Here is a 13,684-nt window from a genome sequence, read left to right as displayed (position 1 = left end):
CTAATATGTTCCATCAAATTCTATCAGCTTGAATTAAACTTTGAATCCAATCTTTGAGTAGCTTTATGCTTTTCCTTCAAAGTGAAACATATAAACATACTATATACATGAACTTATTAAGGTGCATAAAAATAAAAACGGTACACCACGTCCCTTGAGGTGAAAAGGACAGAGCAGCAATAGTAGCTACAGGAAGAGAAAAAACTCACTGTGGCTAACCCACCCAGAAAGGAGCTCATAAGCAACAATGTATGGTAACCCACAGACACACATAGTATGTACTCACTTTTAAGTCGACATTAGCCATAATGTATAGGATAGCCATGCTACAACCCACAGAGCCAAAGAAGCCAAAGAGGGCCCAAGGGAGAATACTTGAATCTCACTCAGAAGAGAAAATAGACATCTGAAGTAGATAGAGAGAGGAAGCTGTGTTGGAAAGGGGCTGAGAGGGGTAACTGGGTGGAAGATTAGGGATGGGTGGGAGGGGGATTGGAGGAGGGAAGGACCTGGAGAAAGAATGGAAATTGGTGGTGGTGTGGAAATCTCTAGGACAGGGATGCTCCAGGGAGTCTATGGGAGTGACCCTAGCTGAGATTCCTAACAGTGGTGGGGTGGGGTATGGAGGCTGAAATGGCCACCTCCTGTAGCCAGGCAGGACTTCCAATAGAGGGAGGGGACACCAACTCATAAAACCTTCAATACAAAATTTGTCTTGCCTACAGTAAGTGTAGGGATAAAGATGAAGCAGATTTTGAGGGAGTGGCAAACCAATGGCCCAACTTGAGACCCACCACAGGGAGAGAGACAACCCCTGCCACTATTAATGATACTTTGCTATGCTTATAGACAGGACATAGCAAAACTGTCTTCTGAGAGGCTACACCCAGCAGCTGATGGAAACATGCAGAGACACACAGCCAAACAACAGGCCAAGCTGAGTTTTAAGAAGTGGGAGGAAGGATTGAGGGAGCTGGAGGGGTCAAGGACACAAGAACACCTACAGAGTAAACTAACCTAGGCACATGGAGGCTCACAGAGACTGAACCACCAACCTAAGAGTATGCATAGGCTGGGCCTAGACCCCCTGTAACATATGTAGCAGATGTGCAACATGGTCATCATGTGGGTCCCCTAACAACTGGAGTAGGGGATGTCTCTGACTCAGTTGCCTGACTTTGGATCAGTTTCCCCTAGCTGGGCTGCCTTGTCTGGCCTAAGGGGGAGAGAATGCACTTAGCCCTGCTGTTACTTGGGTGCCAGGGTAGATTGGTACCCCTTAGAAGCTTCCCTTTTACTAAGAAGAAGGAAAGGGGAGGAGAGGAAGAAGGGGGCATGAGGACAGGACTGGGAGAAGGGAGAGGGCTGGGATCAGGCTTTAAAAAAAAAAAAGTCTTGGAGTTTACAGAGTAAACCTGGCAGTGCCCACAGGTTTCTTAAAAATGGATCTAAATCAAGACATTCCATTTGGTTAATATCAGCTAACTTACAACTTATTTTCATGAAATCAAAGCAGAAAACCACCAAGGAAAATCAGGTCTTTCACCAGTGGCAGAATAAGGTGATCTTAAGACAATTCTTTGGCATCTGTTGTGAGTCTATACCCAAAGATTCCTTCCCACCACCATCCACAAGTACAACCACAAGCAAATGCAGTTTATTACAAAAAAGGTGGGGGCCTTTCTCACAGTTATGGGTTCTTACCCTGCTGTTTTCTTCTTCTTTTTTAATCTTCTTTTCTCATATTTTTAGACAGGGTCTCTCTATGTATGTCCTGGAAATTCACTATATAAATCAGGCTGGCCTTGAACTCACAGAAATATGTCTACTTCTGCCTATGTCTACTAAGTGTTGAGAATAAAGACATGTGCCACCATGCCCCGTCCTTAATAAATTTCATAATACTATTTAGTTGGTTAAGTTTTAATTCATTTTAATGATAAAGTAGCTCTTCTGACTGAAACCCTATGCATTAAAAAATATTCTACAGTTTTTATAAAGAATGCTTTTATTTTTTTTTTTGCTTTCTCATATTCATGTAAATTGTATAGCAATGCCTCAAATATAATAATTATCAAGAGAGACAAAGAACCCCGAATTAGCACCTACAGTTCAGATTCACTTTACCTGGGAGATAAATTAGAAGAAATATGTCACAGCAGGGGGACAAGAATTCCATCAGAAAGGCATACATATTATTAACAGTCAACCAGAAGACACTTTAAGGTACAGATATTACCGATATCAACAATGGCTTTGGCTCATCTTCTTTTGTTTCCCATGTAGCCTCCTCAAATTGGTTACAAATATCCTTAAGAACTGTTTTAGTAATATTTTAAACTTTTTATTACACTTATCTATTTATGTGGAGAAAGGGGAAGTGTGCTGCCAGATGTATGTGGAAGACAGGACAACTTGCAGGAATCAGTTTTTCTTTGTATCATGTATGCCCAAGATTGAACTCCAGTTGTCAGGCTTAGTGGCAGTTGCCTTTAGCTACTGAGCCATCTTGTCAACCCAGTATTATTTAATACTTTTTCTGTTTCATATGTTTCCTCAAACACTATAAGCTCTTTTTTTTTTGGGGGGGGGTTGTCTGGTTGGTTGGTTAAGGTTTGGTTTTTTGAGACAGGGATTCTCTGTGTAGCCTTGGCTGTCCTGGACTCACTTTGTAGACCAGAGATCCACCCGTTACTGCCTTCCTGAGTGCTGGGACTACAAGCAAATGCCACTTCACTGGGTTATATGTTCTGTTTTATATACTTCCTCAAATACTATTTGTTTTTGAAATTTATACAATATTTTCAATATATGTATTCTTTCTCTTGCTTTTTTTCATTCAAAGCCTGGACCAAAGAGTTATGTGTATAAATACTATAGTTTGTTCATTTTTTCTGGTATTTCATTACTCATTATATATATATGTATATATATATAACAGATTGTTTAGATATTTAATTATTCTTAAGACACTTTAAATAATCGTATGTTCTTATGAATATCTGTGGTAGAATGTACAATGATTTACTATGATAAATACATAATATTGCAATGTCTGGATCATGGGCATGTTGAATGTTCAACTTTATTACATTTAAGTATTTAAAACTTTAAATTATGAATAGCAAGGCAAGAGGAATGATTCAGCTGGATAAGGAACTGAGCCACTAAGCCATAGCATAGCCACCTGAGTTTAATCCCCAGAGCCCACATAAGTATAAAAGAACTTTTGCGGATGTTTCTGATCTCAACATGTGGCACAATGCACAAACACATACACAAACACACACACACACACAGATCTTTTCAAACTTTAAAAAATAAATTAACACCTAACAGCAGACTATGACTTCTGTCTATTTCACACACCCATCATGAAATCATAGTATTATACATATGAAAAGGGGTGACTACATATTTGAGTTCTAAAGCAAGATGTATTGATAAAGATAAAGGTAACCTTAAATGAATTATAAGTATATAAAAATATATATGAAATATATATAAGTTCCATCTTTTTAAATGTTTTTTAAATTAATTTATTTTTTATTAATTAGTTTACTCACTTTGTATCCCAGCTGTAGCCTCCTCCCTTCTCCCCTCCCAATCATACCCTTTCTCCCTCTTCTTCTCCTATACCCCTCCCCCAGTCCACTGATAGGGGAGGTCCTCCTCCCTCCCCTTCCATCTGATCCTAGTCTATCAGGTCTCATCAGGACTGGCTGCATTGTCTTCCTCTGTGGCCTGGTAAGGCTGCATCACCCTCAAGGGGAGGTAATCAAAGAGTCAGCCACTGAGTTCATTTCAGAGACAGTCCTTGTTCCCATTACTAGGGCACCTACTTCGACACTAAGCTGCCATGGGCTACATCTATGCAGCGGTTCTAGGTTATCTCCATGAATGGTCCTTGATTGGAGTATCACTCTCAGAAAAGACCCCTGTGCCCAGATTTTTTGGTTCTGTTGCTCTTTTTGTAGAGCTCCTGTATCTTCCAGAACTTTCAACTCCCCCTTCTTTCATAAGATTCCCTGCACTCTGCCCAAAGTTTGACTATGAGTCTCAGCACCTGCTTTGGTACACTGCTGGGTAGAGTCTTTCAGAGGCCCTCTGTGGTAGGCTCCTGTCCTGTTCCCTGTTTTCTCCCTCTTCCAATGTCTCTCCATTTGCCTTTCTGAATGAGGATTGAGCATCTTACCCAGGGTCCTCCTTCTTGATTAGTTTCTTTAAGTGTACAGAGTTTAGTATGATTATCCTATATTATATGTCTAACATCTACTTATAAGTGAGTATATACCATGTGTGTCTTTCTGCTTCTGGGATACCTCACTCAGGATGATCTTCTCTAATTCCCACCATTTGCCTGCAAATTCCATGATTTCCTTGTTTTTAATTGCTGAGTATTATTCCATTGTGTAAATGTACCACAATTTCTGTATCTATTCCTCAACTGAGGAATATCTGAGTTTCAAATTATTAATAACCACAAAAAGACAAAAAATAGAAACATAATAACTACACAAAAAATGTTTCCTTACAATAAAACTGAAGTACCAAAAAAGAGAATGTTATACTCATGTGAAAAAATTTTAACATACAGAATCAAAACAATATAACTTTAAAAACCATAATTAATAATTTTGCTAATGGACTATTTCACTGAACAAATGTGAAATACAATTTATCTGAAGGTACATAAGTCATATTTACAAAACATTCAAGTTATTTTGTGGCCTCCACACATGCATATATTTAGACACACTCACACAGAGAAATTGTGTACTACTTCATGTATAATGAAGCAAAATATATGTAAGTATATATAAGCAAAGTATGTATTTTAAGCGTATATATAAAAAAGTTATATTTGCTTTTTCCATCCTTTGTCTTATATAGACATTATAAACCTTATAAACTCTATAATTACAACATTTCTCCCCTTTCCTCCTTCCATATCCTACCATATACCTACCTATCCCTGCTCTCCTTTAAAATTCATGTTCTTTTTCCACTGTCACTGCATCCATACATGTGTGTATATGTACATAATACATATCTAGTTTTATAAGTATAACCTGTTTAGTCTGTATAATGTTCTTTGTATGTATATTTTCAAGGCTGACCCCCATTTGGCACTGAACAACCAATTGGTGTACGCTTCTGTCTAGAAGAACACTCCCACTCCTGGCTTTCCTCAGTTTCCTATAGTTCTTTCTTTAGGAATTGGGGACTCATGGGTTTTTCCCTATCCAATCTGGCATGTTCATTAGTGTCATCTTTATTCAGCTCCCATTTGGGTAATTATGTTAGTGAAACTTGATGGATGTAGCTTCTGATGCTACTAGAAGACACAATCTCTCAGCAAACTTCCTTGATCCTCTAGATTTTACAATCTTTCTGGCCCTCTTCCAAAATGTTCCAAGTCTTAGGTACTATAGAGACGTTATAGGCTTTATAAATTCCCTAATAGCTAATTTTTAAAAAAAAAATTTAAGCAGCAATGTATATATCCCTTTAAAAATTAAAGTGGGGGGATATAAAGCCTGTTTTGTTTTTGTGTATTTAGTATTTGCCATTTCTGATGCTTTTCTTCTAATCTAGATTTTGATTTAATGTCATTTTCAGCCTCAAGAGATTCTTTCAATACTTTCTGTATCATATATTTTAATGTTATTTTTTTCTGTGTTAAAACTCCTATTGTAACAGCTTATTTCCTAAATCATTTTATATATGTCATTTCTTTGTTGTGCTGTGTTGTATGGTATAATCCCAATACCTCTGCTGTGGGGAGCAAAGCAGCTGCAGTGCACTGCAAAAGCCAGAGACCCTCCTTCCCACCCCAGGCTGCCAAGACAGGGGCTGTCAAAATGGCAGCTCTTGTCAGAGGAGAGACACCTCCTCAGCAGGTGCTGTCCATAATGACCTTTCCTGCCTCAACCTACTGTCATCAAGGGAGCTGTCTATGGGGACAACCTCTCATGCCTCAGCCTATTGCCATGGCCTCCTTTGGTAAACTCTGTAAACCCTCAAGGCAGTAAAATGGCCAGATCCATGCTTGAGGAAAATCCAGCAGCCTGGCCCCTCTATAACTGCAACAAAGGTCATCTCCAGCCCTCAATAGGACCCATCCCATCCCACCTATTAATAGATAAAAAGTCTGGGGAAAAAAAAACACACAAAACACCAATCTCTGAGCAGGAGAACCTACCAATATGTGAACAGGAAACCCACCAATCCCTGAGCTCCCCAAGCTCAAGACCTAAAATCCCACCAATCTTCTATCTGGAAATCTCTATCCTGGAAAGCTCCAACCCGTAAGAAATCCTATATAAAGTCTGTCTGATGTTCAGTTCCCTGCTGTCTTCTCCCAGTAGTATAAGCAGCCACTCCTGGATTCATCCCTCCTTCTCCTGGATTCATTCCTCCAATAAATCTCTTTTAAGACAGAGATTTATTACTTGATGTGACTCTCTCTTTTAAGACAGAGATTTATTACTTGATGTGGCTCTCTCATCGAACAAAGAAAAAAAAAGCAATGAAGGGAAGAAATGAAGAAGTGGAGCAGGACTGAGGCTCCTGAGTTCCTCCACTCAGGTCAGGATACCCTCCCTTGGGAGCAACAATGCCTCTGCTGAGGGGGCTTCCTCTCAGAGCTGTGTGGTGCATGTGCTCCTGTACCTCAGAATGTCCTTCCACTCAGAGATGTGTAGTTGTCCCACCTCAGAGATGTGTAGTTCCTGGGCCCCCGAGTCCTAGGGTATTTTTCCTCAAAGTTGTAACAGTTTCATTAGGAATAATTTCTTCCCTCAGAGCTGTGTGGTTCCTATGCTTCAGAGTACCAGAATATTCTTCCATCCAAGAAGGGAGGCCAACAATACCAGGCACATAAAATATTTCATACTACAATTTTTTTGTTTCATAATATATTCTACTTTTCAGCTCAAAGTCCAACTTTTATGCTGCTTTAGGGTCATTTCTTAAATGATTTTTCATGCTACTAATAGATATCTGTATAGTATTCAATTTGGGGCTATTTTAAGTAATAATACTGCTATGAATAGTTTTGATAATTTCTGTCTCTAGAAATTGGTGCATAATTATAGAATATATCTATTGACTACTTTTCTATAGTCTTCAGAAGATCATAACTCTTATTTGCCTTTTTATGACCATCTTTACATTTCTTTTTTCAAGTACTACTTCAAGATATTATAAAATGCTTTATTTTCATCGAAGTATTCATTATGTTGACGACGACTGCTTTCCACTAAAGATTCAAAATATTTATTGAATACTTAGTATCAATCTTTGGCTAAGGAAATATAGTACAAAATTTGGCCCTGACATCATGAGCTTATTATTTTCTACAAAATGATAGGTCTCAATCAACCCTTTTGTGCAACAAGATAATCATATTTTACAGTAACCTGCCCACAAGATATACTGGTGCTAACAGTGGCATAAATGTTATGAAAGTTATCAACCAATTTCTAACTGGATTTGAGGCCCACTCCAGGAGCTAGAATATATACCTAACTCTACTAAAGAAGTTAAGAACCTGAAGCATAGTCCTAGGAGAAAACCTAGTAAATACTATTATGTTGCTAAAGGAAAATAACAAAAAATGACTTCTAATTACATTCTGCTACACCTATAGATCAGTGCCTCGCTCACCCCTCATCAGAGAAGCTTCTTCTTACAAAAGATAAGAACTAACATGGAGACCCACAACTGGGAATATGCAGAGTGAGAGACTTTTAAGCACTCAGTCTTAAATGAGATGTCTTCATCAAAGCCCTCCCCAACAAGACTCATGAGAAAGAGGAGGCAAAAAGATTGTAAGGGTCAGAGTGATGGATGAACTCTAAGAAAACAATGTCTGCCAGGCACAATAGAAATGATGAAAATATGAATCCACAGAGACTGTGGAAGCACACAAAAGGCAGACAGAGTCCCGCACTAAAAGGGAGAAGTGGACACAAGTTTCTACCCCTACCCAAGAAGTTATCTGTAACTGATACTCACTGACAAAGGAAAAACAAAACAAAAAAAAATTTCTCCAATGGAGTATTACTGGGTGTATTAACACACTGCAGGGCAGGCTCCTTACTCAGGAGTACTTGGTGAATACAAAATGAATCCAAATATATCTTTATAAGCCTTTTTTAAATCATACTTTGCTTGGGCATTTTTTTGTCTTATGTGCCATTTCCTTACATATTTTGATTTCAGTTTTTATAGGGTTTCTGTTTTTTTCAAAGGGAAAAAAAAAGAACAAAGATGTGTGAGCAGGGGAGTGGGTAAAACCTAGAAAGAACTGGGGGAGGGGATAAACATCAAAATGAAATAAAATTTTAAGGAAAAAATATACAGATTCTATGCTTAATTGCTTTACAATATAGGTAAAAAAAAATAAAATAGCATACACACATATACATAGAGCATGCTCACATTTATTTTTAAGTTGTTTAAATTATTCTGACCCAGCTAAATCACAACAAACATCATATCACACCCATAAGAATTAATCTCTCCAACCCAAATATATACTATCTGAGCATAGCCATTAAATTATAAATAGTATAGTATTTCTAAGTTCTCACATATCTACTAGTATTTAAGAAAACAAAAATAAAAATGTAACATACCTTTATTTCATATGCATTCAGTTGTTTGTTTTCTGCTGAACTCTTCTTTTTTAAGGTTTTATTCTATAGAAAGATTATCATAGTTAGTATTAAGGCTTACTAACTGGATTTGAGACCCACTCTAGAAGGGTGTGATAGTGCACACCTTTAGTTCCAGTACTTGGCAAGGTAGATGCAGGTGGATCTCTGTGACTTTGAGGCCACCGTGGTCTACAAAGGGAGTACAAGACAGCCAAGGCTGTCCTATCTCGAAAAACAAACAACAAAAAAGATTTAGAATGTCAATGACTTACACTTAAATCACTAGAAATATTTTAATATGTTTATGCTATCTTATAGTCTATATAAGTGAGTATATAACCGTGTGTGTCTTTCTGTTCCTGGGATACCTCACTCAGGATGATCTTTAAGATAGGATAAACATACTAAAATATGTGCACCTCAAGAAGATAAAACAAGAAAGAGGACCCGGAGTATGATGATCAATCCTCACTTAGAAAGACAAATGGGATGGGCATTGGATGTAGGAGAAAACAAGTAACAGGATAGGAGTCTACCGCAGAGGGCCTCTGAAAGACTCTACCTAGCAGTGTATCAAAGCAGATACTAAGACTCATAACCAAACCTTTGGCAGAGTACAGGGAATCATATGAAAGAAGGGGGAGTTAGTAGGACTTGGAGAGGATAGGAGTTCCACAGTACCAAATATATCTGGGCACAGGGGTCTTTTCTGAGACTGATACTCCACCAAGGACCATGTATGGATATAACCTAGAACCTCTGCTCGGATGTAGCCCGTGGTAGCTCAGTAACCAAGCGGGTTTCCCTAGTAAGGGGAACATGGACTATTTCTGACATGAACTCAATGGCAGGCTCTTAGACCTCCCCACTCCCCAAGGGAGGAGCAGTCCTGCTAGGCCACAGAGGAAGACTCTGCAGCCAGTCCTGAAGATACCTGATAAAACAGGGTCAAATGAAAGGGGAGGATGTCCTCCCCAATCAGTGAACTTGGGAAGGGGCAGCGGGGAGATGAGGGAGAGAGGGTGGGGTTGGGAGGGAATAAAGGAGGAGCCTTGGTAAACTAAATAACCTGTGATTAATATAAAAAAATAAAAATTAAAAAGAAACTAAATAAATAAATCACTAGAAATTAAATCACTGCTCTCTAAAACAATAGTGAAAACATTGGGATGATTTGGGGAACATTTATATTATTTAAAACAACCTACCTCCTGTTGAAGCTCTTCAATATACTTGCTTTTATTTTCAACTTGTTTCCTTAAATTATTACACTGCAAAATTATTTTAAAAATTAATATTCTGATCAAAACAAGCAATCTCAAACTAATAAAGTATCACATGAAGTAATATAAGGCTTACTTTTTATGATTTTAAACCATTCTGTTGATATAAAAATATACATTTTTATAAACATGAGTATATAAACATGACATTTATTAATCTATTTGATAAACATGAACTAAACTTTTAAGTGAAATATGCCCCTTGATCATCCTTATGCAGAAGGCTGGGTCATATTACTAGAAGGACTGAGAAAAGCATCAGCAAAGGCAACAATAAAATATTGTCTTCTTCATTACTTATGATTCTCTCATTATCATTTTTGAGAGTCTCGTGTTATTAAATCTGGAAGCGAAGCATAATATATTCTACCTCTTCAGACTTCTAATTCCTCTTCCTGAAATAGCAACTAAGCCACTTTTTAATATATTACTTAGTGTGGTTATTTCATCCAACTACATGCAGAACTAAATTAAAATGTATTACTCCAAGGAACATCTTAAGTACCATAAAATGAGAACAGATTTCTAAGAGGCCCTAAAACATCAAATATATAAATTGTTCTAATATCCATTAGAGAAAAATAACTGTCTCTCTCACACGCAAAAACACCTCAGTCTCCTTCATTAGTACCAAATACTGTTAAATATTTTTCTTGTAATATTTACATATGGCCATAGTTAAGATTCTGAATATAAATTAATTTATATAACGTTGCTTTTTATGTTTACAAGTGATTTCTTTTTTAGTGAGTGTCTCACTATGTTCCCAAGCTTACTTCAGACCACGGTCTTCCTATCTTCACTTCCAATAAACTGGGATTACACAGATACCACTGTGCCTGGCTACAAGTGGTTTATCTAAAATTTTGCATGTCCAAAGCCCAATATTGAGAACAGTTTCAAAAGAAAAGTTAATTTTAAAAAAGCTATAGAAAATACTAGAAAGCATGTCTTTGATATTTACACTGATTTGACACATTGGTCCCAGGCTTGATAACATAGACATTTAAATACAAGCACTGAGACAGTAGAGTTGGGCCCATTTTTGTAAGTTTGAGGCCAGCTGTCCACACAGTGAATTCCAGACAGTCAAGACTACACTGTAAGACTGTCTCAATAAATAAATAAAAACAAACAAAACCTCAATAACAGGTGAAAATTATCTCTATATAAAATTTTTATTTATTAAAATATCATGCATTTTATTTAGGCAGAAAGGCCTCCTCATGGTGAGCTTCCCGAAAAATCCACAACTATTTCATTTACCAATTGAAACAATTTTTTTCTCCACTTGAAAAAAGTGATGCTGATTATCTGTTAGAGGTCAGGGCTTCAGACAGTGAACTACATTTTCCAGACAATCACTCATTATATGGAAGATTAAGTATAGAACAGTTGTATAGTAAGATTAGAGAAAGTGAAACCCAGATAAATAAAATTCACTTCAAATAAAATGAGCAGAAATTTTTCTGCAGCTCAATTTTAGAAATGAGCAAAACAGCTTATTTCTAGAAGCATCTTGTCATTTTAAGACTATTTGCACTGAATGTAGCTACTTATGAATATAAAATTTTAGAGAAGAAAAGAGAAAGCTGAATGTTGTAAAAATTTTGCTCTTTAAAGGTCTATTCAAAATTGGTGAATCCAGATTCTCTTTTAAAAAGTACCAATAAAACCACTGTATTATTCCTCAAAGCCTTCTAAAAGAAAACAATAGAAAGGCTGGTCCTTCAAAATCCAGTCATCTATCTACACAGGTTCTTATTCCCAAATATTTTTCATAATTTGATAATACCTTATTTTCTAATATCTTCATTTGCTTTTCTTTCTTTAAAACTTCACATTCAATGCTTCGAGCCTAAGAAAAATTTATTTGAAATCATATTTAAAATACTAATAAATTTTCATTTTCTTGTGTATTTTAGAAATGAAAATATAGCTTTACATATTTACAAAAATACTTATCAGCTTATCTAGTCTGTTTCATTGTCCTTTATGTATGTTAACTACCTTTATTTAATATTTCACAATATATATGCATAAATAATACATATTATTATATATATTTGAGACAGGGTTTTTTTTCTCTGTGTAGCCCTGGATATCCTGGAACTTGCTTTTGTAGACCAGGCTAGCCTCGAACTGACAGAGATCCTCTTGCTTCTGTCTCCTGAGTGTGGGGATTAAAGGCGTACACCACCCAGCATAAATTATATGTCATAAATTATGTCATAAATTATATCTCTTAAATATATTTAACAGAAGCATTTATATAAATCTTATAACAACCCAGTAAAATCTAAAGAATAGGTATTATTACTTCTATTTTAAGAGATGAGGAAACTAAAGGTCAGATAGGTAAAGCATGTACAAAATAACTAAAGTAGTGGACTGAGAAAGGAGGAGTGTAACTAATGCAAATATCAAGCAAACTATCTAAAAATACTTATAATTTGAATTTTCTTCTGGAAGCTTTTAACTGGTAAAGTGAAATCCAATCACTTAAAATAGAAATATATCAGACATTCAATTTCATGCCTAATTACTGATATTTTATTTTAAAATTTTTTTCTTACTATTTTTAATTACATGTACATGTGTGTCTTTGTGGGGGAGTTCAGAGGGCAATGTCAGATCCCCCACAGATAGAGTTATAAACAATGTGAGCTTCTCAGCTGTTGAGCGGTAGAACTAGGGTCCTCTGTAACAGCATTACTTACTCTTAAATGCTGAGCCATCTCTCCAGTCCCCTTATCACTAATATTTTCTACATTAACAAGACAGATTATTCTTTAAATTCTTTGTTCATCTCTCTCACTTTATCTCATGTGTGGTCATGTATGCATGCATGTCTGTACTGTACATGTGAGATAAGACCTCTCACTGAACTTGAAGCTTATCAATTTGGTTAGGCTGACTAGCAAATGAGCTCCATAGATATGCTGTCTCTACCCTCCCAATGCTGGGATTTCAGACATTGTGCCATTGCGCTCAGCTTTTTATGTGAGTGTTAGGAATCTGAACTTGTATTTGCATGGTAAACACTTGACCAATTCTTCCATCTCCCAAGTCCCCATACTTAAACTGCAGTTAAGTAAAATAACATACAGAACCTTAAATGAGTCTGATCCATCATAAGCCCTCAAAGTCAGTTTTTTTAAAAAACAATTCTAACAGCCTTACAGCTTTCTAAAAGATACATATAACAATTCTCAAGTCAGAACTCTTCACTATCCTTAAATTCCTAAATACAAGCTACTGAGGTTTTATATTTTATATTACTTAGCCCCATCTCTCCATTCTTCTCTATATCCATCTTCAACTTTACCCATTTTCCCTAACCTCCCTTTACCACCCTAACCTCCATCTCTCAGCCACGATAAATTTTGTTTAAATCTGTGATAGTCTTTCATAATTTCATGTTTCCCAAATAACTTGTGACTTTTTAAAATTTTCAATATTCTTCTGCATGTTAAACTTTACCTTCTACTAATTTCTGTTAACTTAAGTCAACTAAATGTTTCTTCTTCTATAAGCATGCCCAGATTTAGTCTTGACTAAATGCCTTTTCTGTGTGCTCCAGTAGTATACTACTGTGTAGAAGACCAGTTATAGTTTTGCTAGTGCCCTTCCCTCAAGAGACTCCTTTACTGTAAATTCTATTGCAATTATGTTCAAATTATTTATAAGTCAAAATGACTGGCTTAGAAATAATAAGCTGAACAAGGCCAGAGT

The 13,684-nt window shown here is 36.5% G+C and overlaps 1 protein-coding gene across 1 annotated transcript in view; it reads right to left on the bottom strand.

Annotated features, from left to right (window-relative positions):
- Sycp1 (synaptonemal complex protein 1) overlaps window positions 1-13,684 on the bottom strand; it is an 87,395-nt gene that overhangs the window by 26,897 nt on the left and 46,814 nt on the right. The window contains exons 21-23 of the mRNA XM_060393292.1: window positions 11,745-11,807; window positions 9,875-9,937; window positions 8,646-8,708 (exon numbers count right to left, since the gene is read on the bottom strand). Coding sequence (XP_060249275.1) covers window positions 8,646-8,708; window positions 9,875-9,937; window positions 11,745-11,807 — 189 coding nt within the window. The remainder of the gene's footprint in view (window positions 1-8,645; window positions 8,709-9,874; window positions 9,938-11,744; window positions 11,808-13,684) is intronic.

This window comes from Meriones unguiculatus, chromosome 10, assembly GCF_030254825.1.
Source record: "Meriones unguiculatus strain TT.TT164.6M chromosome 10, Bangor_MerUng_6.1, whole genome shotgun sequence".
In the NCBI taxonomy this organism is placed as follows: domain Eukaryota; kingdom Metazoa; phylum Chordata; class Mammalia; order Rodentia; family Muridae; genus Meriones; species Meriones unguiculatus.
Note: the sequence above shows the minus strand (reverse complement) of the source record. Positions and strands in the feature narration are given on the sequence as shown.